Source organism: Carcharodon carcharias (genome assembly GCF_017639515.1).
Source record: "Carcharodon carcharias isolate sCarCar2 chromosome 35 unlocalized genomic scaffold, sCarCar2.pri SUPER_35_unloc_7, whole genome shotgun sequence".
In the NCBI taxonomy this organism is placed as follows: domain Eukaryota; kingdom Metazoa; phylum Chordata; class Chondrichthyes; order Lamniformes; family Lamnidae; genus Carcharodon; species Carcharodon carcharias.
The window spans coordinates 200,896-225,792 of NW_024470723.1; the positions used below are offsets into that span (position 1 = coordinate 200,896).

At 47.1% G+C, this 24,897-nt stretch overlaps 1 protein-coding gene across 1 annotated transcript in view; it reads right to left on the reverse strand.

Moving 5' to 3' along the window:
* Positions 1-14,489: 14,489 nt before the first annotated feature.
* LOC121274273 (forkhead box protein P2-like) overlaps positions 14,490-24,897 on the reverse strand; it is a 91,232-nt gene continuing 80,824 nt past the window's right edge. Inside the window, exons 9-11 of the mRNA XM_041181498.1 lie at positions 22,327-22,428; positions 22,109-22,230; positions 14,490-14,573 (exon numbers count right to left, since the gene is read on the reverse strand). Of these exons, the coding sequence (XP_041037432.1) occupies positions 14,519-14,573; positions 22,109-22,230; positions 22,327-22,428 (279 nt within the window). The 3' untranslated portion in view covers positions 14,490-14,518. The remainder of the gene's footprint in view (positions 14,574-22,108; positions 22,231-22,326; positions 22,429-24,897) is intronic.

A 24,897-nucleotide genomic window follows, 5' to 3' on the forward strand; every position in this document is an offset into this window, starting at 1 on the left:
CCCCCTCCCCCCATGCTAGGGATTAGCCTGGTTAATCTCCATTGAGTTCCGTCTCTGGCAAGTATATCCTTCCTTGGATAGAAAGCTGTGCACACTACCCCAGGAGTGGTCCCGCCAAGGCTGGGTGAAAGGTTATCTAACATTACACTGGAAGATCGGTAGTTCCTGGATCTTGTGGTTTAATGTTTGATGGCAGAGTGGGTATTAGTTGGAGCCATTCCAGATGATCAGCTGGTATTATAATGCCATCCCCGGTGCCCATTTTAAAGCCAGTGTTAAAGCCTTGAACCTGCCTTAGTGACTGACCTAAAGTCTTGATTGGGATCCATCACTTTGCCCAGGAACTCTGGAATTTCGAGCCTGTCATTATTTCCAATTGCTTGAATTGTCCGCATTACAATAAACGTTCCCCTGTTTCCTTCCTCCACTGAAATGGTCAGATTTACAGAAGTGCTTGACCTGTCCGGCCGTTCCACATTGGAAACGTTCCTGTGGGTAATCCTGTGCCTCCCGTGCTGCAGAGTAAGGCCCCTCACAACGGCTGCTGTCAGGTTTCCTGCCCTTTTCCCCACCTTGGCAGGTTTTTTGAGTGGGTGGGGCTGCTGCTCTTGGGCCTACCCAACTGATGGGGTCATCCAGAGCCTTGGTGTTAGGGTGGATTATAGCCCAATGTAGCTCCCTGAGTGCAGCCTGTTCAACAAACTGAACCACTTGCTCGAGTTGTCTTCTCCATGGATAAACTTTTTATTATGGACTCCAGTGACAACATGGTGGTGAATAAGTTCATCTTCCATACGCCAGACCTACAGGAAGTAGTTAGATGATATAGGTCAGGGAGAAACAATTCATGGATTCCACCCCCTCAGCTCCTTGGAATCCCTGGTTAAATCTCACTTAGTCGATTATGAGCTTTTGTTTCAGACTAAAATATGTGTCAAGTGCTCTTGAGACAGTTTCAAAGTCTGCGAAGGTCTCTTCTAGCACCTGTCTCAAGAGGACATCATTGGCAACAGGCCCTAAGCCACAGAGGAATGAGCTAACCCGGTGCTGCTGCTGTCTGGTGCACAGCCCGATGCTGCTCGATGCCTTAGGAGGTGTTTCTTCCATAACTCCAATGTTGGCCTCTCTGTGGCTTTCGAATGGCTGCGGAAGAGGTGGTGACTGCTCGACCTGTGGCGGCATCGCTACTGCTTTCCAGTGTGCCTCCCACCGAGGTAAGTTTACAGACTCTCACTGCGAACAGGTCTTCATCCATTTCCTCACCATGGAGGATCAATGGCACCAAATCGTTGTTAGATCGGTGACATCGCTGCCACCATGTAGCATTGGTCTCAAGGCTTAATCGACACTGGAAAGGTTTCCTTCTATTCCTGAGGAACTCGAGTCTGACTCAGGCCTGTTACTTCAACACAACTTTATTAACGCTATATACAAGATGGGCTACAAAGTAGGTACACCTCTCTTGAGTACAGACTGTCCCATCTGCTCTACAGCGGCTTTAGCACAAGACTGCTTACATCATGATGCACATCACTAACTTATTACAGAACTCTTGACCCATCAAACTACAGGGGGGCAGAGGTTTTAATGAAAGTTTTCAGATATTAAGGGGAACAGGTAAATAGAATCAGCAAAACTGTTCCCATTGCTTGGGGAGCCTAGGAGGAGGTTGAGGAGTCTATAAATTAAAGCCAGCAGTGAAATTACAGGACACATTTACACACAGAAGGTGGGGTTTCCCAGCTCCGCTCACTACCAGGGGCATCCACTTTCACTGAAAGCCAAGGAGCTGTTGGCTGGGCCTCCAAAACTCCCGGGGACTGGCAAATCCCGGCCAAAGGGCAAGAGAAGTTGGGAGCTCCCTTCCACAAATGGATATCGATGCCAGGTCAATGGTTCATTTTAAATCTGAGGTGGGTAGATTTTGGATATCCAAAGTATGAAGGGATATGGGGCTGAAGTGGGTTTTTGAGGTTAGGTCACAGATCACAGGATCTCACTGAACGGTGCAACAGGCTCCAGAGCTGAAGGGCCTCCTCCTGTTCCTGTGTAACAGGCTCCAGAGGGGCTGAATGGCCTCCTCCTGTTCCTGTGTAACAGGCTCGAGAGGGGCTGAATGACCTCCTCCTGTTCCTGTGTAACAGGCTCGAGAGGGGCTGAATGGCCTCCTCCTGTTCCTGTCTACAGAGTGGGAGTTGCTGAGGGTGGTTTTTACAGAGATTTACAGGGAGAAGCCATTCTGCCTGCAGTAATAATTCCTGGTCAGTTATCTTCTCTGCCTGTGTCGGAGGCAATGAATCCAGATGTCTGGCATGAGCTGTCATCATACAAGTCAGCAAGTGTGTTATAGAGAGCGAGGCTTGTAGGCGTGTGCCAGTATGTGTCCGCAGAGATCCTGTCCACACAGAACATGTACCCTGGTCGGCAGAGCTGTATTGAGTGAAGATGGGCAAAGAGGTTGGCAAAGTCTTTCATCTTGACCTTGGAGGCAAGGTCAAGGGTGGCAGGGATACCTCCCTGTCCGGTCTGGCTGAAGAGAGCCACAGTGAACTCGGAGAGGTCCCTGGAATGAGCCAGCACCTGGCAGAGTCTCTGTGCGATCAGGGAGACAGCAGCAGTGAACCTGACTCCCTGGCCCAGCAGCTGAGGGTCTCTGGGCATCAGCTCCAGCCCTGTCTTCCACCCCTCTGAGCAGACGACGATGATGTAGTCAGACGCCTCAACCCGAGAGCTCAGCCAGCCTATGTGGCCCTCACAGCTAATAGCCTGCTGGTCCCAGAGATCCAAAATAACTGGGGTGTAGAGAAAACATGTGGCATTGCTCACCCTGATCCTGATGCCAGCCAGATGTCTGTCTGGCTGATGTCTGTCTGGCTGATGTCTGTCTGGCTGATCTCTGTCTGACTAAAATCTGTCCAAAAACCATCTCTCCAACGTCTGTCTGCTGTCTTCCTTTTTATCCGTTCATGGGAGGTGGGTGTCGCTGGCTGGGCCAGCATGTATTGCCCATCCCTAATTGCCCCCTGGTTCAGAGGGCATTTTAAGAGTCGACCCCATTTCTGTGGGTCTGGAGTCACGTGTAGGCCAGACTGGGTAAGGGTGACAGATTTCCCTCCCTAAAGGGCATGAGAGACCCAATTGGATTTTTACAACAATCAACACTGGGTTCATGGTCCCCTCGGCTGGTTTGGGATTGGAACCTGGGTCCCCAGAGTATCACCCTGGGTCTCTGGAATACAGCGATCTGTCTGATATCTAACTGACATCTGTCGGTTTCCCTGAGGTCTACCTGCCTGGCTGATATTTGTCTGTCTAAATTTTCTCTGCCTAGTGTCTATCTGTCTGCCTGACGTCTGTCTGTACCCATACCAGCCCATTAGTGATAGTGTCTGGAACCTGTTACCACTGCGGTGCCGTGCGGTGCGGTGCTCCACATGGAATGGCAGTTCAGGGTAAGGATGGGAGCAAAGCAACAACTGTTTATGAAGTGAGTGGTTAGGGTGTGGAACGCAATGTCTGAGAGTGTGGGGGAGACAGGGTCAATCGAGTGGTTAGGATCTGGAACGCACTGTCTGAGATTGTGGGGGAGGGAGGGTCAATCGAGTGGTTAGGATCTGGAATGCACTGTCTGAGAGTGTGAGGGAGACAGGGTCAATCGAGTGGTTAGGGTCTGGAATGCACTGTCTGAGAGTGTGGGGGAGACAGGGTCAATCGAGTGGTTAGCATAAGGATTGCACTGTCTGAGAGTGTGGGAGAGACAGGGTCAATCGAGTGGTTAGGATAAAGATTGCACTGTCTGAGAGTGTGGTGGAGACAGGGTCAGTCGAGTGGTTAGGGTCTGGAATGCACTGTCTGAGAGTGTGGTGGAGACAGGGTCAATCGAGTGGTTAGCATAAGGATTGCACTGTCTGAGAGTGTGGGAGAGACAGGGTCAATCGAGTGGTTAGGATAAAGATTGCACTGTCTGAGAGTGTGGGGGAGACAGGGTCAATCGAGTGGTTAGGATCTGGAACGCACTGTCTGAGATTGTGGGGGAGAGAGGGTCAATCGAGTGGTTAGGATCTGGAACGCACTGTCTGAGATGGTTGGGGAGGGAGGGTCAATCAAGTGGTTAGGATCTGGAACGCACTGTCTGAGATTGTGGGGGAGGGAGGGTCAATCGAGTGGTTAGGATCTGGAACGCACTGTCTGAGAGTGTGGGGGAGACAGGGTCAATCAAGTGGTTAGGATCTGGAATGCACTGTCTGAGATTGTGGGGGAGGGAGGGTCAATCGAGTGGTTAGGGTCTGGAATGCACTGTCTGAGAGTGTGGTGGAGACAGGGTCAATCGAGTGGTTAGCATAAGGATTGCACTGTCTGAGAGTGTGGGAGAGACAGGGTCAATCGAGTGGTTAGGATAAAGATTGCACTGTCTGAGAGTGTGGGGGAGACAGGGTCAATCGAGTGGTTAGGATCTGGAACGCACTGTCTGAGATTGTGGGGGAGAGAGGGTCAATCGAGTGGTTAGGATCTGGAACGCACTGTCTGAGATTGTTGGGGAGGGAGGGTCAATCAAGTGGTTAGGATCTGGAACGCACTGTCTGAGATTGTGGGGGAGGGAGGGTCAATCGAGTGGTTAGGATCTGGAACGCACTGTCTGAGAGTGTGGGGGAGACAGGGTCAATCAAGTGGTTAGGATCTGGAATGCACTGTCTGAGATTGTGGGGGAGGGAGGGTCAATCGAGTGGTTAGGATCTGGAATGCACTGTCTGAGAGTGTGAGGGAGACAGGGTCAATCGAGTTGTTAGGGTCTGGAATGCACTGTCTGAGAGTGTGGTGGAGACAGGGTCAATCGAGTGGTTAGCATAAGGATTGCACTGTCTGAGAGTGTGGGAGAGACAGGGTCAATCGAGTGGTTAGGATAAAGATTGCACTGTCTGAGAGTGTGGTGGAGACAGGGTCAATCGAGTGGTTAGGATCTGGAATGCACTGTCTGAGAGTGTGGAGGAGACAGGGTCAATTGAGTGGTTAGGATCTGGAATGCACTGTCTGAGAGTGTGAGGGAGACAGGGTCAATCGAGTGGTTAGGGTCTGGAACGCACTGTCTGAGAGTGTGGTGGAGACAGGGTCAATCGAGTGGTTAGCATAAGGATTGCACTGTCTGAGAGTGTGGGAGAGACAGGGTCAATCGAGTGGTTAGGATAAAGATTGCACTGTCTGAGAGTGTGGTGGAGACAGGGTCAATCGAGTGGTTAGGATCTGGAACGCACTGTCTGAGATTGTGGGGGAGGGAGGGTCAATCGAGTGGTTAGGATCTGGAACGCACTGTCTGAGATTGTTGGGGGGGGAGGGTCAATCAAGTGGTTAGGATCTGGAACGCACTGTCTGAGATTGTGGGGGAGGGAGGGTCAATCGAGTGGTTAGGATCTGGAACGCACTGAGAGTGTGAGGGAGACAGGGTCAATCAAGTGGTTAGGATAAGGATTGCACTGTCTGAGAGTGTGGTGGAGACAGGGTCAATCGAGTGGTTAGGATCTGGAATGCACCGTCTGAGAGTGTGGGGGAGACAGGGTCAATCGAGTGGTTAGAATAAGGATTGCACTGTCTGAGAGTGTGGGAGAGACAGGGTCAATCGAGTGGTTAGGATAAAGATTGCACTGTCTGAGAGTGTGGTGGAGACAGGGTCAATTGAGTGGTTAGGATCTGGAACGCACTGTCTGAGAGTGTGGTGGAGACAGGGTCAATTGAGTGCTTAGGATCTGGAATGCACTGTCCGAGAGAATGGGGGAGACAAGCTCAATTGAGTGGTTAGGATCTGGAACGATCTGACTGAGAGTTTGGGGGAGACATGGTCAATCGAGTGGTTAGGATCTGGAATGCACTGTCTGAGAGTGTGGAGGAGACAGGGTCAATTGAGTGGTTAGGATCTGGAATGCACTGTCTGAGAGTTTGGGGGAAACAGTCTCTGACTCACTGTGAACAGTCTCTGATTCACTGTACACAGTCCCAGATTAGCTGTAAACAGTCCCTGACTCACTGTAAACAGTCCCTGACTCACTGTAAACAGTCCCGATTCACTGTAAACAGTCCCTGACTCACTGTAAACAGTCCTTAACTCAATGTAAACAGTCCCTGACTCACTGTAAACAGTCCTTGACTCATGTAAACAGACCCCGACTCACTGTAAACAGTCCTGACTCACTGTAAACAGTACCTGATTAGTTGTAAACAGTCTCTGATTCACTGTACACAGTCCCGGATTAGCTGTAAACAGTCCCTGACTCACTGTGAACAGTCTCTGATTCACTGCAAACAGTCCCAGATTAGCTGTAAACAGTCCCTGACTCACTGTAAACAGTCACTGACTCACTGTAAACAGTCCCTGACTCACTGTAAACTGTCACTGACTCACTGTAAACAGTCCCGACTCACTGTAAACAGTCCCTGACTCACTGTAAACAGTCCTTAACTCAATGTAAACAGTCCCTGACTCACTGTAAACAGTCCTTGACTCATGTAAAAAGACCCCGACTCACTGTAAACAGTCCTGACTCACTGTAAACAGTACCTGATTAGTTGTAAACAGTCTCTGATTCACTGTACACAGTCCCGGATTAGCTGTAAACAGTCCCTGACTCACTGTGAACAGTCTCTGATTCACTGCAAACAGTCCCAGATTAGCTGTAAACAGTCCCTGACTCACTGTAAACAGTCACTGACTCACTGTAAACAGTCCCTGACTCACTGTAAACTGTCACTGACTCACTGTAAACAGTCCCGACTCACTGTAAACAGTCCCTGACTCACTGTAAACAGTCCTTAACTCAATGTAAACAGTCCCTGACTCACTGTAAACAGTCCTTGACTCATGTAAAAAGACCCCGACTCACTGTAAACAGTACCTGATTAGTTGTAAACAGTCTCTGATTCACTGTACACAGTCCCGGATTAGCTGTAAACAGTCCCTGACTCACTGTGAACAGTCTCTGATTCACTGCAAACAGTCCCAGATTAGCTGTAAACAGTCCCTGACTCACTGTAAACAGTCACTGACTCACTGTAAACAGTCCCTGACTCACTGTAAACTGTCACTGACTCACTGTAAACAGTCCCGACTCACTGTAAACAGTCCCTGACTCACTGTAAACAGTCCTTAACTCAATGTAAACAGTCCCTGACTCACTGTAAACAGTCCTTGACTCATGTAAAAAGACCCCGACTCACTGTAAACAGTCCTGACTCACTGTAAACAGTACCTGATTAGTTGTAAACAGTCTCTGATTCACTGTACACAGTCCCGGATTAGCTGTAAACAGTCCCTGACTCACTGTGAACAGTCTCTGATTCACTGCAAACAGTCCCAGATTAGCTGTAAACAGTCCCTGACTCACTGTAAACAGTCACTGACTCACTGTAAACAGTCACTGACTCACTGTAAACAGTCCCTGACTCACTGTAAACTGTCACTGACTCACTGTAAACAGTCCCTGACTCTCTGTGAACAGTCTCTGATTCACTGTAAAAATTCCCGGATTAGCTGTAATCAGTCCCTGACTCACTGTGAACAGTCTCTGATTCACTGCAAACAGTCCCAGATTAGCTGTAAACAGTCCCTGACTCACTGTAAACAGTCCCTGATTCACTGTAAACAGTCCCCGACTCACTGTAAACAGTCCTTGACTCACTGTAAACAGTCCCGACTCACTGTAAACAGTACCTGATTAGCTGTAAACAGTCTCTGATTCACTGTAAACAGTCCCCGACTCACTGTAAACAGTCCCTGACTCACTGTGAACAGTCTCTGATTCACTGTAAACAGTCCCTGACTCACTGTAAACAGTACCTGATTAGCTGTAAACAGTCCCTGACTCACTGTAAACAGTACCTGATTAGCTGTAAACAGTTCCTGACCCACTGTAAACAGTCCCTGACTCACTGTAAACAGTCACTGACTCACTGTAAACAGTCCCTGACTCCCTGTGAACAGTCTCTGATTCACTGTAAACATTACCGGATTAGCTGTAATCAGTCCCTGATTCACTGTAAACAATCCCTGACTCACGGTGAACAGTCTCTGATTCACTGTAAACATTCCTGGATTAGCTGTAAACAGTCCCTGATTCACTGTGAACAATCTATGATTCACTGTAAACAGTCCCTGACTCACTGTAAACAGTCTTTGACTCAGTGTAAACAGTCCTTGACTCACTGTAAACAGTCCCTGAATAGTTGTAAACAGTCCCTGACTCACGGTGAACAGTCTCTGATTCACTGTAAACATTCCTGGATTAGCTGTAAACAGTCCCTGATTCACTGTGAACAATCTCTGATTCACTGTAAACATTCCTAGATTAGCTGTAAACAGTCCCTGACTCACTGTAAACAGTCTTTGACTCAGTGTAAACAGTCCTTGACTCACTGTAAACAGTCCCTGAATAGCTGTAAACAGTCCCTGACTCACTGTGAACAGTCCTTGACTCAATGTAAACAGTCCCTGACTCACTGTACACAATCCCTGACTCATTGTAAACAGTCCCTGACTCACTGTAAACAGTCCCTGACTCACTGTACACAATCCCTGACTCACTGTGAACAGTCCTTGACTCACTGTAAACAGTCCGTGACTCACTGTAAACAGTCCCTGACTCACTGTACACAATCCCTGATTCACTGTACACAGTCCCTGACTCACTGTACACAGTCCTTGACTCATTGTACACAGTCCCTGACTCACTGTACACAATCTCTGATTCACTGTACACAGTCCCGGATTAGCTGTAAACAGTCCCTGACTCACTGTGAACAGTCTCTGATTCACTGCAAACAGTCCCAGATTAGCTGTAAACTGTCCCTGGCTCACTGTAAACAGTCCCTGATTCACTGTAAACAGTCCCTGACTCACTGTAAACAGTCCTTGAATCACTGTAAACCGTCCCCGACTCACTGTAAACAGTCCTTGACTCACTGTAAACAGTCCCGACTCACTGTAACCAGTACCTGATTAGCTGTAAACAGTCTCTGGTTCACTGTAAACAGTCCCTGACTCACTGTGAACAGTCTCTGGTTCACTGTAAACAGTCCCTGACTCACTGTAAACAGTCCCCGACTCACTGTAAACAGTCCCTGACTCACTGTGAACAGTCTCTGATTCATTGTAAACAGTCCTTGACTCACTGTAAACAGTCCCCGACTCACTGTAAACAGTACCTGATTAGCTGTAAACAGTCCCTGACTCACTGTAAACAGTCCGACTCACTGTAAACAGTCCTGGATTAGTTGTAATCAGTCCCTGATTCACTGTAAACAATCCCTGATTCATGGTGAACAGTCTCTGATTCACTGTAAACATTCCTGGATTAGCTGTAAACAGTCCCTGATTCACTGTGAACTGTCTCTGATTCACTGTAACAATTCCTAGATTAGCTGTAAACAGTCCTTGATTCACTGTAAACAGTCCCTGACTCACTGTAAACAGTCTTTGACTCAGTGTAAACAGTCCTTGACTCACTGTAAACAGTCCCTGACTCACTGTGAACAGTCCCTGACTCACTGTATACAATCCCTGACTCACTATAAACAGTCCCTGACTCACTGTGAACAGTCCCTGACTCACTGTACACAGTCTCTGATTCACTGTAAACAGTCCCTACCTCACTGTAAATAGTCCCTGACTCACTGTACACAGTCCCTGACTCATTGTACACAGTCCTTGACTCACTGTACACAGTCCCTGAATCACTGTACACAGTCCCTGACTCACTGTAAAGAGTCCCTGACTCACTGTACACAGTCCTTGACTCACTGTAAATAGTCCCTGACTTACTGTGAACAGTGGCAGTCGGTAGGCATTTCTTGAAGAGCAGTGGCAGTCAGTATTTAGATAATATCACCAACTTTAACTTTAACACCTATGTGTTCTATTGTACTATTGTCGTTGACATCTTTTGATGATCTGCTTCTATCACTGCTTGTTTGACCCTACAACCACACCCCCCCCTCCACCTCTCTGTCTCTCTATCTCTCCGCCCCCCACACACACACCTTAAACCAGCTTATATTTCAGCTCTTTCCTGGACTCGAACTCAAGTTCTGTCGAAGGGTCATGAGGACTCGAAACGTCAACTCTTTTCTTCTCCGCCGATGCTGCCAGACCTGCTGAGTTTTTCCAGGTAATTCTGTTTTTGTTACTGTGAACAGTCCCTGACTCACTGTACACAGTCTCTGATTCACTGTAAACAGTCCCTACCTCACTGTAAACAGTGCCTGACTCACTGTACACAGTCCCTGACTCACTGTACGCAGTCCCTGACTCACTGTACACAGTCCCTGACTCACTGTACACAGTCCTTGACTCACTGTACGCAGTCCCTGACTCACTGTACACAGTCCTTGACTCACTGTACACAGTCCCTGACTCACTGTACACAGTCCTTGACTCACTGTAAAGAGTCCCTGACTCACTGTACACAGTCTCTGATTCACTGTAAACAGTCCCTGACTCACTGTACACAGTCTCTGATTCATTGTAAACAGTCCCTACCTCAGTGTAAACAGTCTCTGATTCACTGTAAACTGTCCCTGACTCACTGTAAACAGTCCCTGACTCACTGTAAACAGTCCCTACCTCACTGTAAACAGTCTCTGATTCACTGTAAACAGTCCCTACCTCACTGTAAACATTGTCCATTTTAATTCGATAAAAACAAAAAACTGCAGATGCTGGAAATCCCAAACAGAAACAGAAATACCTGGAAAAACTCAGCAGGTCTGGCAGCATCGGCGGAGAAGAACAAAGTTGATGTTTCGAGTCCTCATGACCCTTCAACAGAACTAAGTAGAAATGGGAAAGGAGTGAAATATAAGCTAGTTTAAGGTGGGGGGGTGGGGGGAGCGTGGGGTGTGGAAAGAAGGTGGGGTGGGGTTGTTGGGACAAGCAAGCAGTGATAGGGGGACATAACCAAAAGATGTCACAGACAAAAGAACAAAGAGGTGTTGAAGGTGGTGATATTATCTAAACGAATGTGCTAATTAAGAGTAATCTTTTTCTCAGTGACTGTCTCCATCTCCGACTTACCCCACGTGGATTTCAACTGAAATTCCACCCCTCATGTTTCGAACCCACCCAGGATTACAGGTATCTCCGGGACATAAAACGTTTCTCGGACTGCTGTTCCTGTCACATTCTGAAATCCACGTTCAGTGCCATGCGCCGCCATATGAACACACTCGACCTCTCCCTCCAGCAGCACCACCGTACCCTTTTTCAAAGCTGCGCGTGCCCCCAGTTTCATTTTATTCTTCGGCTCATCCGACGCCTCAACAAGAAACCTTGTCTCTTTCTCTCAAATGCTAAGGAACGCAAGCTCCAACAACTCATCGACACCAACACCCATCTAGGACCCTCCACCCCTGCCTGTCCCTCCGTCCCCACCCTTTCTTCCAATCCCAACCCCAGCCGTGTATTCACTATACCCCCTGACCTTCCCCTCTCCGATGCTGAACGTTCAGTGCTCAGCAAAGGACTTAGTTTCATACCCTTACGCCCTCACCTCAATGAATTTCGGGCTCGGCATGATGCTGAACTCTTCTTCCGCCGTCTTCGTCTCTGGGCTCACTTCTTTGGGCAGGAGTCCCCATTCAACGGATCCTTTCACCTACCTCCAATATTCTCCCTCCACCTGGACCCCTCCCTCTGGATTCTTAACTTCTCTTGATCTTTTCATTGAGAACTGTCGGCGCGACATTAGTCGTCTCAATTTCTCTGCTCCTCTCACCCACTCTAACCTGTCTCTCTATGAACTTACTGCACTCCATTCTCTCAGGTCCAACCCTGACATTGTCATCAAACCCGCTGCCAAGGGTGGTGCTGTTGTTGTCTGGCGCACTGACCTCTACCTCGCGGAGGCTGAGCGTCAACTCGCAGACACTTCCTCCTACCTCTCCCTGGACCATGACCCCACCACTGAACATCAAGCCATTGTTTCCAGGACTGTCACTGACCACATCTCCTCTGGAGATCTTCCTCCCACAGCTTCCAACCTGATAGTCGCCAAACCTCGGACGGCACGCTTCTACCTCCTACCCAAAATCCACAAACAGAACTGTCCCGGTAGACCGATCGTGTCAGCTTGTTCTTGCCCCATGGAACTCATTTCTCGTTATCTTGACTCCCTTCTCTCTCCCCTTGTCCAGTCCCTTCCCACCTACATCCGTGATTCCTCTGACACCTTACGTCACATCAACAATTTCCAGTTCCCTGGCCCCAACCGCTTCCTCTTCACCATGGACGTCCAATCCCTCTACACCTCCATCCCCCACCAGGATGGTCTGAGGGCCCTTAGCTTCTTCCTCGAACAGAGGCCCGAACAATCCCCATCCACCACTACTCCCCTCCGTCTGGCTGAACTTGTTCTCACGCTGAACAATTTCTCCTTCAACTCCTCTCACTTCCTCCAAATAAAAGGTGTGGCTATGGGTACCCGCATGGGCCCCAGCTATGCCTGTCTCTTTATGGGGTATGTGGAACATTCCTTGTTCCAGTCCTACTCCAGCCCCCTTCCACAACTCTTTCTCCAGTACATCGATGATTACTTCGGTGTGCTGCATGCTCTCGTCGGGACTTGGAAAAATTTATTAATTTTGCTTCCAATCTCCACCCCTCCATCATTTTCACGTGGTCCATCTCTGACACTTCCCTTCCCTTCCTTGACCTCCCTGTCTCAATCTCTGGTGATAGACTGTCCACCAATATCCATTACAAACCCACCGACTCCCACAGCTACCTCGACTACAGCTCCTCACACCCCGCTTCCTGTAAGGACTCCATCCCATTCTCTCAGTTCCTTCGCCTCCATCGCATCTGTTTCGATGATGCTACATTCAAAAACAGTTCCTCTGACATGTCCTCCTTCTTCCTTTACCGAGGTTTTCCACCCACAGTCGTTGACAGGGCCCTCAACCGTGTCCGGCCCATCTCCCGCGCATCCGCCCTCACCTCCCTCCCAGAAACATGATAGGGTACCCCTTGTCCTCACTTATCACCCCACCAGCCTCCGCATTCAAAAGATCATCCTCCGCCATTTCCACCAACTCCAGCATGATGCCACCACCAAACACATCTTCCCTTCACCCCCCCTATCGGCATTCCGTAGGGATCGCTCCTTCCTGGACACCCTGGTCCACTCCTCCATCACCGCCTACTCCTCAACCCCCTCCTATGTCACCACCCCATGCCCACACAAAAGATGCAACACCTGCCCCTTTACTTCCTCTCTCCTCACCATCCAAGGGCCCAAACACTCCTTTCAAGTGAAGCAGCAATTCACTTGCATTTCCCCCAACTTAATCTACTGCATTCGTTGCTCCCAATGTGGTCTCCTCTACGTTGGAGAGACCAAACACAGACTGGGCGACCGCTTTGCAGAACACCTGCGGTCTGTCCACAAGAATGACCCAAACGTCCCTGTCGCTTGCCATTTTAACACTCCACCCTGCTCTCATGCCCGCATGTCTGTCCTTGGCTTGCTGTATTGTTCCACTGAAGCCCAACGCAAACTGGAGGAACAACACCTCATCTTCCGACTAGGCACTTTACAGCCTTCCGGACTGAATATTGAATTCAACAACTTTAGATCTTGAACTCCCTCCTCCATCCCCACCCCCTTTCCGTTTCTTCCCCATTCCTTTTGTTTTTTCCAATAATTTATATAGATTTTTTTTCCCACCTATTTCCATTATTTTTAAAGGTATTCCACCCATGGTTTATTTCACTCCACCCCCACTAGAGCTGTACCTTGCTTGTCTTGCTCTCCATTCTTAATTAGATAATATCACCACCTTCAACACCTCTTTGTTCTTTTGTCTGTGACATCTTTTGGTTATCTCCTCCTATCACTGCTTGCTTGTCCCAACAACCGCGCCCCCCCCCCCACCCAACCTTAAACCAGCTTATATTTCACCCCTTTCGTATTTTTACTTAGTTCTGTTGAAGGGTCATGAGGACTTGAAACATCAACTCTTTTCTTCTCCGCTGATGCTGCCAGACCTGCTGAGTTTTTCCAGGTAATTCTGTTTCTGTTTTGGATTTCCAGCATCCGCAGTTTTTTGTTTTTAAATCTCCATTCAGTTCGGTGGGACTGTAATATCTGGGAGAACCGGGGGTGGTTTGTGATGGGCAATGTGGTCTGGCCACTGATTCTGGTCCTGACTGACAATAGTTAACAGATGTACTGTGCGCACACAGTCTCTGGAAATGAAGTCCCACAGGCTGACGATTCTCTTTCTGATGTGAAACCGGCAGAAACTCATTTCCGAAATGGAGTGCAAGTGAATACTGACGCGAGGCTTTACCCTGAGACTAACAGACAACAAACTACACACAGGCTTCAGCACGATTCTTTATTAAAATGCTTTGTTTGAGTTCTCCATTCATGCTGTTTGATTAACAGATCTCGGAATAATCGCCATCGGACAGTTAGAAGGCTGATCAGGAACAAGCCAAATTCTTCTTCCAGGAGTCCTCGATTAACGCCGAACCCTCTCACCTCGGAGCCCTGCGTGCTGCTCTACTACACGCGCCATCTTGCTCCGGGTCTCTGGTTGACAGAAACAGAAAGTGGGAAAATAAATGCCGGATCCAAAGATTGGTGTGGGAGGAATGGGTTTCAGTTCATGGGGCACAGGCACCAGTGCTGGGGTAGAAGGGAGCAGCTCTTCTGCTGGGGCCGGCTTCACTTCAACAGTGCATAACCTCACCTTTTCCCACATTATATTCCATCTGCCAAGGTTTTGCCCACTCACTTAACCTGTCTATATCCCTCTGTAGACTCACCACTTACTTGCCTTCCCACCTATTTTTGCGTCATCCGCAAACTTGGTGATAGTACATTCACTTCCCTCATCCAAGTCATTAATATATATTGTAAATAATTGAGGCCCCAGCACTGATCCCTGTAGCACTCCACTAGTTACAGGTTGCCATCCTGAAAATCCCCCCCTTATCCCATCTCTCTGTCTTCTATTAGTTAGCCAGTCCTCTGTCCATGCTAATATACTACCCCCAACACCATGGGCTCTTATTATTAAGTAGCCTTATGTGCGGTACCTTATCGAATGCCTTTTGGAAATCTAAATATGTTACATCTACTGGTTCCCCTTTATCTATCCTGCTTGTTACCTTCTCAAAGAATCCTAATAAATTTGTCAGGCATGATTTCTCCTTGTTGAAGCCATGCTAATTCTGCTTGATTAATTACACATTTCCAAATGCTCTGCTATTACATCCTTTATAATAAACTCCAACATTTTCCCAATGACAGATGTTAAGCTAACTGGCCTATAGTTACCTGTTTTGTGTCTCCCTCCCTTTTTGAATAAGGGTGTTACATTAGCAGTTTTCCAATCCTCTGGGACTTTTCCAGGATCTAAGGATTCTTGGAAGATTACTACCGGTGAATCCACTATTTGTGTAGCTACTACATTTAATATCTTAGGATGCAACCCATCAGGTCCAGGGGACTTGTTGGCCTTGAACCCCATTAGTTTCCCTAGTACTTTTTCTCTAGTGATAGTTATTGTATTTATTTCCTCTCCCCTTGATTATTTAGTATTTTTAGAATGTTATTCGTGTTTTCCACTGTGAAGACTGAAGCAAAGTATTTATTCTACTCCTCTGCCATTTCCTGGTCCCCCGTTATTATTTCCCCAGCCTCAATCTCTAAGGAAAGATATACAGGCATTGGAGGCAGTCCAGAGAAGGTTCACGAGGTTGATCCCGGGGATGGAGGGATTTTCTTATGAGGAGAGGTTGAGTAGGTTGGGCCTGTACTCATTGGAGTTTAGAAGAATGAGAGGCGATCTTATTGAAGTATAAGATTCTTCGGGGACTTGACAGGGTAGATGCTGAGGGGTTGTTTCCCCTTGTGGGAGAGTCTAGGACCAGAGGGCACAATCTCAGAGTAAGGGGTCACCCATTTAAGACAGAGATGAGGAGGAATTTCTTCTCTCAGAGGGTAGTCATCTGCGTAATTCCTTACTGCAGAGGGTTGTAGAGACTGGATCATGAAGTATATTCAAGGCTGAGATAGGCAGAGTTTAATCAGTAAGGGGATCAAGGGTTATGGGGAAAAGGCTGGAAAGTGGAGTTGAGGATTATCAGATTAGCCATGATCTCACTGAATGGTGGAGCAGACTGGATGGGCCGAATGGTCTAGCTCTGTCCCTACACCTTATGGTCCTTTGGTCAAAGGCTGGCAATGAGGTGCATTTAGGTCTGTGTATGGTAATGTATCAGGGACAGTGTGGAGTAGTGTTTCAGGGACAGTGAGGAGTAGTGTTTCAGGGACTGTGTACAGTGATGTATCAGGGACAGTGTGGAGTACTGTTTCAGGGACTGTGTACAGTGATGTATCAGGGACAGTGTGGAGTACTGTTTCAGGGACTGTGTACAGTGATGTATCAGGGACAGTGTGGATTCGTGTTTCAGGGACTGTGTACAGTGATGTATCAGGGACAGTGTGGAGTCGTGTTTCAGGGACTGTGTACAGTGATGTATCAGGGACAGTGTGGAGTAGTGTTTCAGGCACTGTGTACAATAATGTATCAGTGTTAGTGTGGAGTAGTGTTTCAGGGTCTGTGTACAGTAATGTATCAGGGACTGTGTACAGTGATGTATCAGGTACTGTGTACAGTAATGTATCAGGGACAGTGTGGATTAGTGTTTCAGGGACTGTGTACAATAATATATCAGGGACAGTGTGGAGTAGCTTTTCAGGGACTGTGTACAATAATGTATCAGGGACTGTGTACAGTAATGTATCAGGGACAGTGTGGAGTAGTGTTTCAGGGACTGTGTACAAAAATATATCAGGGACAGTGTGGAGTAGCTTTTCAGGGACTGTGTACAATAATGTATCAGGGAGAGTGTGGAGTAGTGTTTCAGGTCTGTGCACAGTAAAGTATCAGGGACTGTGTACAGTGTTGTATCAGGGACAGTGTGGAGTAGTGTTTCCGGGACTGTGTACAGTAATGCATTGGGGTTTGTGTACAGTAATATATCAAGGACTGTGTACAGTAATGTATCAGGGATTGTGTACTGTAATGTATCAGGGATTGTGTACAGTAAAGTATCAGGGACTGGGTACACTTATGTATCAGGGACAGTGTGGAGTAGTGTTTCAGGGACAGTGCAGAGTAATGTATCAGGCACTGTGTACATTAATGTATCAGGGACAGTGTGGAGTTGTGTTTCAGATCTGTGTACATTAATGCATCAGGGATAGTGTGGAGTATTCTTTCAGGTCTATGTACAGTAATGTACGGGAGTCTGTGTACAGTGATGTATCAGGGACAGTGTGTAGTAGTGTTTTAGGTCTGTGTACAGTAATGTATCAGGGACAGTGTGGAGTAGTGTTTTAGGTCTGTGTACAGTAATGTATCAGGGACAGTGTGTAGTAGTGTTTTAGGTCTGTGTACAGTAATGTATCAGGGACAGTGTGTAGTAGTGTTTTAGGTCTGTGTACAGTAATGTATCAGGGACAGTGTGTAGTAGTGTTTTAGGTCTGTGTACAGTAATGTATCAGGGACAGTGTGTAGTAGTGTTTTAGGTCTGTGTACAGTAATGTATCAGGGACAGTGTGTAGTAGTGTTTTAGGTCAGTGTACAGTAATGTATCAGGGACAGTGTGTAGTAGTGTTTTAGGTCAGTGTACAGTAATGTATCAGGGACAGTGTGTAGTAGTGTTTTAGGTCTGTTTACAGTAATGTATCATGGGCAGTGTAGAGTAATGTTTCAGGGACTGTGTGGAGTAACATATCAGGGACAATGTGGAGTATTGTTTCAGGTTCTGTGTACAATAATGTATCAGGGACAGTGTACAGTAAGGTATCAGGGACAGTGTGGAGTATTGTTTCAGGGACTGTGTACAGTGATGTATCAGGGACAGTGTACAGTAGTGTATCGGGGTCAGTGTGGAGTGGTGTTTCAGGGACTGTGTACAGTAATGTATCAGGGTCAATCTACAGTATTGTATCAAGGACAGTGTGAAGTAGTGTTTCAGGACTGTGTACAGTAAAGTATTAGGGACAGTGAGGAGTAGTGTTTCAGGGACTGTGTATATTAATGTATCAAGGACAGTGTGGAGTAGTGTATCAGCGACTGTATACAGTAATGTATCAAGGACAGTGTGGAGTAGTGTATCAGCGACTGTGTACAGTAATGTATCAGGGACAGTGTGGAGTAGTGTTTCAGGGACTGTGTACAGTAATGTATCAGGGACAGTGTGGAGTAGTGTTTCATGGTCTGTGTACAGTGATGTATCAGGGACAGTGTGTAGTAGTGTTTTAGGTCTGTGTACAGTAATGTATCAGGGACAGTGTGTAGTAGTGTTTTAGGTCTGTGTACAGTAATGTATCGGGGACAGTGTGTAGTAGTGTTTTAGGTCTGTGTACAGTAATGTATCAGGGACAGTGTGTAGTAGTGTTTTAGGTCAGTTTACAGTAATGTATCATGGGCAGTGTAGAGTAATGTTTCAGGGACTGTGTGGAGTAACATATCAGGGACAATGGGGAGTATTGTTTCAGGTTCTGTGTACAATAATGTATCAGGGACAGTGTACAGTAAGGTATCAGGGACAGTGTGGAGTATTGTTTCAGGGACTGTGTACAGTGATGTATCAGGGACAGTGTACAGTAGTGTATCGGGGTCAGTGTGGAGTGGGGACTGTGTACAGTAATGTATCAGGGTCAGTCTACAGTATTGTATCAAGGACAGTGTGAAGTAGTGTTTCAGGACTGTGTACAGTAAAGTATTAGGGACAGTGAGGAGTAGTATTTCAGGGACTGTGTATATTAATGTATCAAGGACAGTGTGGAGTAGTGTATCAGCGACTGTATACAGTAATGTATCAAGGACAGTGTGGAGTAGTGTATCAGCGACTGTGTACAGTAATGTATCAGGGACAGTGTGGAGTAGTGTTTCAGGGACTGTGTACAGTAATGTATCAGGGACAGTGTGGAGTAGTGTTTCATGGTCTGTGTACAGTATTGTATCAGGGACAGTGAGGAGTAGTGTTTCAGGGACTGTGTACAGTAATGTATCAGGGACAGTGAGGAGTAGTGTATCAGCGACTGTATACAGTAATGTATCAAGGACAGTGTGGAGTAGTGTATCAGCGACTGTGTACAGTAATGTATCAGGGACAGTGTGGAGTAGTGTTTCAGGGACTGTGTACAGTAATGTATCAGGGACAGTGTGGAGTAGTGTTTCATGGTCTGTGTACAGTATTGTATCAGGGACAGTGAGGAGTAGTGTTTCAGGGACTGTGTACAGTAATGTATCAGGGACAGTGAGGAGTAGTGTTTCAGGGACTGTGTACAGTAATGTATCAGGGACAGTGTACAGTAATGTATCAGGGACAGTGTGTAGTGTTTCAAGGGTTGTGTACAGTGATGTATCAGGGACAGTGTGGAGTAGTGTTTCAGGGACTGTGTACAGTAATGCATTGGGGTTTGTGTACAGTAATTTATCAGGGACTGTGTACAGTAACGTATCAGGGATTGTGTACTGTAAATTATCAGGGACTGTGTACGGTAATGTATCAGGGACAGTGTGGAGTAGTGTTTCAGGGACTGTGTGGAGTAATGTGTCAGGGACAGTGTGGAGTAGTGTTTCAGGGACTGTGTACAGTAATGTATCAGGGACAGTGTACAGTAATGTATCAGGGACAGTGTGGAGTAATGTTTCAGGGACTGTGTACAGTAATGTATCAGGGACAGTGTGGAATAGTGTTTCAGGGACTGTGTACAGTAATGTATCAGGGACTATGTACAGTAATGTATCAGGGATTGTACAGTAATGTATTGGATTCTGTGTGCAGTACTGTATCAGGGACTGTACAGTGATGTATCAGGGACTGTGTACAGCAATATATTGGAGCCTGTGTACAGTAATGTATCAGGGACTGTGCACAGTAATTTTATCAGGGACTGCTTACAGTGATGTGTTGTAGCCTATGTACAGCAATGTATCGGGGACTGTGTATAGTAATGTAGTGGAGCCCATGTACAGTACTGCATCAGGAACTGTACAGTGGTGTATCAGCGACTGTGTACAGCAATGTATTGGAGCCTGTGTACAGTAATGCTTCAGGGACTGTGTACAATGATGTATTGGAGTCCATGTACAATAATGTATCACAGACTTTGTACAGTGATATATTGGAGTCTGTGTAAAGAGATGAATCAGAGACTGTGTACAGTAATGTATCATGGACTGTGTACAGTAATGTATTAGAGCCTGTGTACAGTGATGTATCAGAGACTGTGTACAGTAATGTATTGGAGTCTGTGTACAGTAATGTATCACGGAGTGCATACAGTAATGTATTGGAGTCTGTGTACAGTAATGTATCATGTACTATGTACAGTGATGTATTGAAGCCTGTGTACAGTAATGAATCATGGACAATGTACAGTGATGTATTGCAGCCTGTGTACTGTAATGTATCAGGGTCTGTGTACAGTAGGGTATTGACACTCTAAGGAAGTGTATTGTGGATCTGTGTACAGTACGGTATCAGGGTCTGTGTACAGTAGGGTATTGAGACAGTGTAAGGCAGCATGTTGTGGATCTGTTTACTGTACTGTATCAGAGTCTGTGTACAGTAGGGTATTGAGACTATGTAAGGCAGTGCGTTGCAGATCTGTGTACTGTACTGTATCAGGGTCTGTGTACAGTAGGTTATTGAGAATGTGTAAGGCTGTGCGTTGAGGATCTGTGTACTGTACTGTACCAGGGTCTGTGTACAGTAGGGTATTGAGAATGTGTAAGGCAGTGCGTTGTGGATCTGTGTACTGTACTGTATCAGGGTCTGTGTACAGTAGGGTATTGAGATTGTGTAAGGCAGTGCGTTGAGGATCTGTGTACTGTACAGTATCAGGGTCTGTGTACAGTAGGGTATTGAGACTGTGTAAGGCAGTGTGTTGAGGATCTGTGTACTGCACTGTATCAGGGTCTGTGTACAGTAGGGTATTGAGACTATGTAAGGCAGTGCGTTGAAGATCTGTGTATTGTACTGTATCAGGGTCTGTGTACAGTAGGGTATTGAGACTGTGTAAGGCAGTGCGTTGAGGATCTGTGTACTGTACTGTATCAGGGTCTGTGTACAGTAGGGTATTGAGACTGTGTAAGGCAGTGCGTTGAGGATCTGTGTACTGTACAGATTCAGGGTCTGTTTACAGTAGGGTATTGAGATTGTGTAAGGCAGCGTGTTGAGGATCTGTGTACTGTACTGTATCAGGGTCTGTGTACTGTAGGGTATTGAGACTGTGTAAGGCAGTGCGTTGAGGATCTGTGTACTGTCCTGTATCAGGGTCTGTGTACAGTCGGGTATTGAGACTGTGTAAGGCAGTGTTTTGAGGAGCTGTGTACTGTACGGTATCAGGGTCTGTGTACAGTAGGGTATTGAGACTGTGTAAGGCAGTGCGTTGAGGATCTGTGTATTGTACTGTATCAGGGTCTGTGTACAGTAGGGTATTGAGACTGTGTAAGGCAGTGTTTTGTACTGTATCAGGGTCTGTGTACAGTAGGGTATTGAGACTGTGTAAGGCAGTGCGTTGAGGATCTGTGTACTGTACAGAATCAGGGTCTGTGTACAGTAGGGTATTGAGACTGTGTAAGGCAGTGCGTTGAGGATCTGTGTACTGTACTGTATCAGGGTCTGTGTACAGTAGGGTATTGAGACTGTGTAAGGCAGTGCGTTGAGGATCTGTGTATTGTACTGTATCAGGGTCTGTGTACAGTAGGGTATTGAGACTGTGTAAGGCAGTGTTTTGTACTGTATCAGGGTCTGTGTACAGTAGGGTATTGAGACTGTGTAAGGCAGTGCGTTGAGGATCTGTGTACTGTCCTGTATCAGGGTCTGTGTACAGTAATGTATTGAGACTGTGTAAGGAAGAGCATTGAGGGTCTGTGTACTGTCCTGCATCAGGGTCTGTGTACAGTAGGGTATTGATACAATGTAAAGCAGTGTGTTGAGGGTCTGTGTATTGTCCTGTGTGCACCAGCACTAACACCCTGGACCTGATCCCAGGCCGTTGCCTGTCATTCGGAACTGGGAATTTTAGTTTGCTACCTGCTCGCTTTCTGGCCTCGACGCCGCTGGAATTCCAACTCGTCCACCGTCCAAACAGAACCTTTCACGTTCTCCACCCGAACAAAACACTTGTGCAGGCTCAGGTTGTGACGCACGGCATTCTGGAGCAGAGAGAAGAACAGCATGAGCAGATAGAGCAACCACAGCTCAGCAGCTGCACAGAACAACGGTCAGAGCAGCTCAGAACCAGTCCTTACCTTCCAAGTAGCAGTATTATAGCGGAAAAAGGCAAAGGTGTGGGTGAACCACTGATAGATCTCATTCAGAGTCAGCTGCCGGTCCGGAGAATCCAAAATGGCCTGAGAGAAATGAACAAGCAACAGCCATTAGACACACATCTCCTCCCAATTGTAAACCCGACAACGGCCAGGAATAGGAGGCTGAAAGCATTGCGAGCGTTACAGTGAGGGGTGTGGGGTATATCAGAGTGTTACAGTGAGGGTTCTCGGATATATCAGAGTGTTACAGTGAGGGGTGTGGGGTATATCAGAGTGTTACAGTGCGGGGTGTGGGGTATATCAGAGTGTTACAGTGAGGGGTGTGGGGTATATCAGAGAGTTACAGTGAGGGGTGTGGGGTATATCAGAGTGTTACAGTGAGGGGTCTCGGATATATCAGAGTGTTACAGTGAGGGGTGTGGGATATATCAGAGTGTTACAGTGAGGGGTGTGGGGTATATCAGAGTGTTACAGTGAGGGGTGTAGGGTATATCAGAGTGTTACAGTGAGGGGGGTTGGGATACATCAGAGTGTTACAGTGAGGGGTGTGGGGTATATCAGAGTGTTACAGTGAGGGGAGTGGGGAATATCAGTTTTACAGTGAGGGTTTTGGGATATATCAGAGTGTTACAGTCAGGAGTGTGGGTTATATCAGTGTTACAGAAGGGTCTGGGATATATCAGAGTGTTGCAGTGAGGGATGTGGGGTATATCAGAGTGTTACAGTGAGGGATGTGGGGTATATCAGTGTTACAGTGTGGGGTGTGGGGTATATCAGAGTGTTAAAGTGAGGGGTCCGGGATATAAAAGAGTGTTATAGTGTGGGGTGTGGGATATATCAGAGTGTTAAAGTGAGGGGTGTGGGATATATCAGAGTGTTACAGCAAGGGTGTGGGGTATATCAGAGTGTTACAGTCAGGGGTGTGAGTTACATCAGAGTGTTACAGTGAGGAGTGTGGGGTATATCAAAGTGTTACAGTGAGGGGTGTGGTATATATCAGTGGTACAGTGAGGGGTATGGGGTATATCAGAGTGTTACAGTGAGGGATGTGGGGTATATCAGTGTGTTACAGTGAGGGGTGTGGGGTATATCAGAGTGTTAGAGTGATGGGTGTGCGGTATATCAGAGTGTTACAGTCAGGGGTGTGGGTTATATCAGAGTGTTACAGAGAGGGGTGTGAAGTATATATGAGAGTTACAGTGAGGGGTGTGGTGTAAATCAGAGTGTTACAGGGAGGTGTGTGGAGTATATGAGAGTGTTACAGTGAGTGGTGCGGGATATATCAGATTCTTACAGTGAGGGGTGTGGGGTATATCAGAGTGTTACAGTGAGGGGTGTGGGATATATCAGAGTGTTACAGTGAGGTGTCTGGGATATATCAGAGTGTTACAGAGAGGGGTGTGGCATATATCAGTGTTAGAGTGAGGGGTGTGTGATATATCAGAGTGTTACAGTGAGGGGTGAGGGATATATCAGTGTTACAGTGAGGGGTGTGGGATATATTAGAGTGTTACAGTGAGGGGTGTTGATATATCAGAGTGTTACAGTGAGGGGTGTGGGGTATATCAGTGTTACAGTGAGGGGTGTGGGATATATCAGAGTGTTACAGTGAGAGGTGTTGGGTATATCAGAGTGTTACAGTGAGGGGCGTGGGGGATATCAGGGTCACAGTGAGGGGTGTGGGATATATTAGAGTGTTACAGTGAGGGGTGTGGGATATATCAGAGTGTTACAGTGAGGGGTGTGGGGCATATCAGAGTGTTACAGTGAGGTGTGAGGGATATTTCAGAGTGTTACAGTGAGGGGTGTGGGATATATCAGTGTTACAGTGAGGGGTGTGTGGGATATATCAGAGTGTTACAGTGAGGGGTGTGGGATATATTAGAGTGTTACAGTGAGGGGTGTGGGATATATCAGAGTGTTACAATGAGGGTTGTGGGGTATATCAGAGTGTTACAGTGAGGGGGGAGGGATATATCAAAGTGTTACAGTGAGGGGTGTTGGGTATATCAGAGTGTTACAGTGAGGTGTGTGGTGTATGTCAGTGTTACAGTGAGGGGTGTGGGGTATATCAGAGTGTTACAGTGAGGGGTGTGGGTTATATCAGTGTTACAGATGGGGTCTGGGATATATCAGAGTGTTACAGTGAGGGATGTGGGGTATATCAGAGTGTTACAGTGAGGGATGTGGGGTATATCAGTGTTACAGTGTGGGGTGTGGGGTATATCAGAGTGTTACAGTGAGGGGTCTGGGATATATCAGAGGGTTACTGTGAGGGATGTGGGATATATCAGTGTGTTACAGTGAGGGGTGTGGGGTATATCAGAGAGTTACAGTGCGGAGTGTGTGGTATATCAGAGTGTTACAGTTAGGGGTGTGGGATATATCAGAAGGGTTACAGTGAGGGGTGTGGGGTATATCAGAGTGTTACAGTGAGGGGTGTGGGGTATATCAGAGTGTTACAATGTGGGGTGTGGGATATATCAGAGTGTTACAGTGAGGGGTGTGGGATATATCAGACTGTTACAGCGAGGGGTGTGGTGTATATCA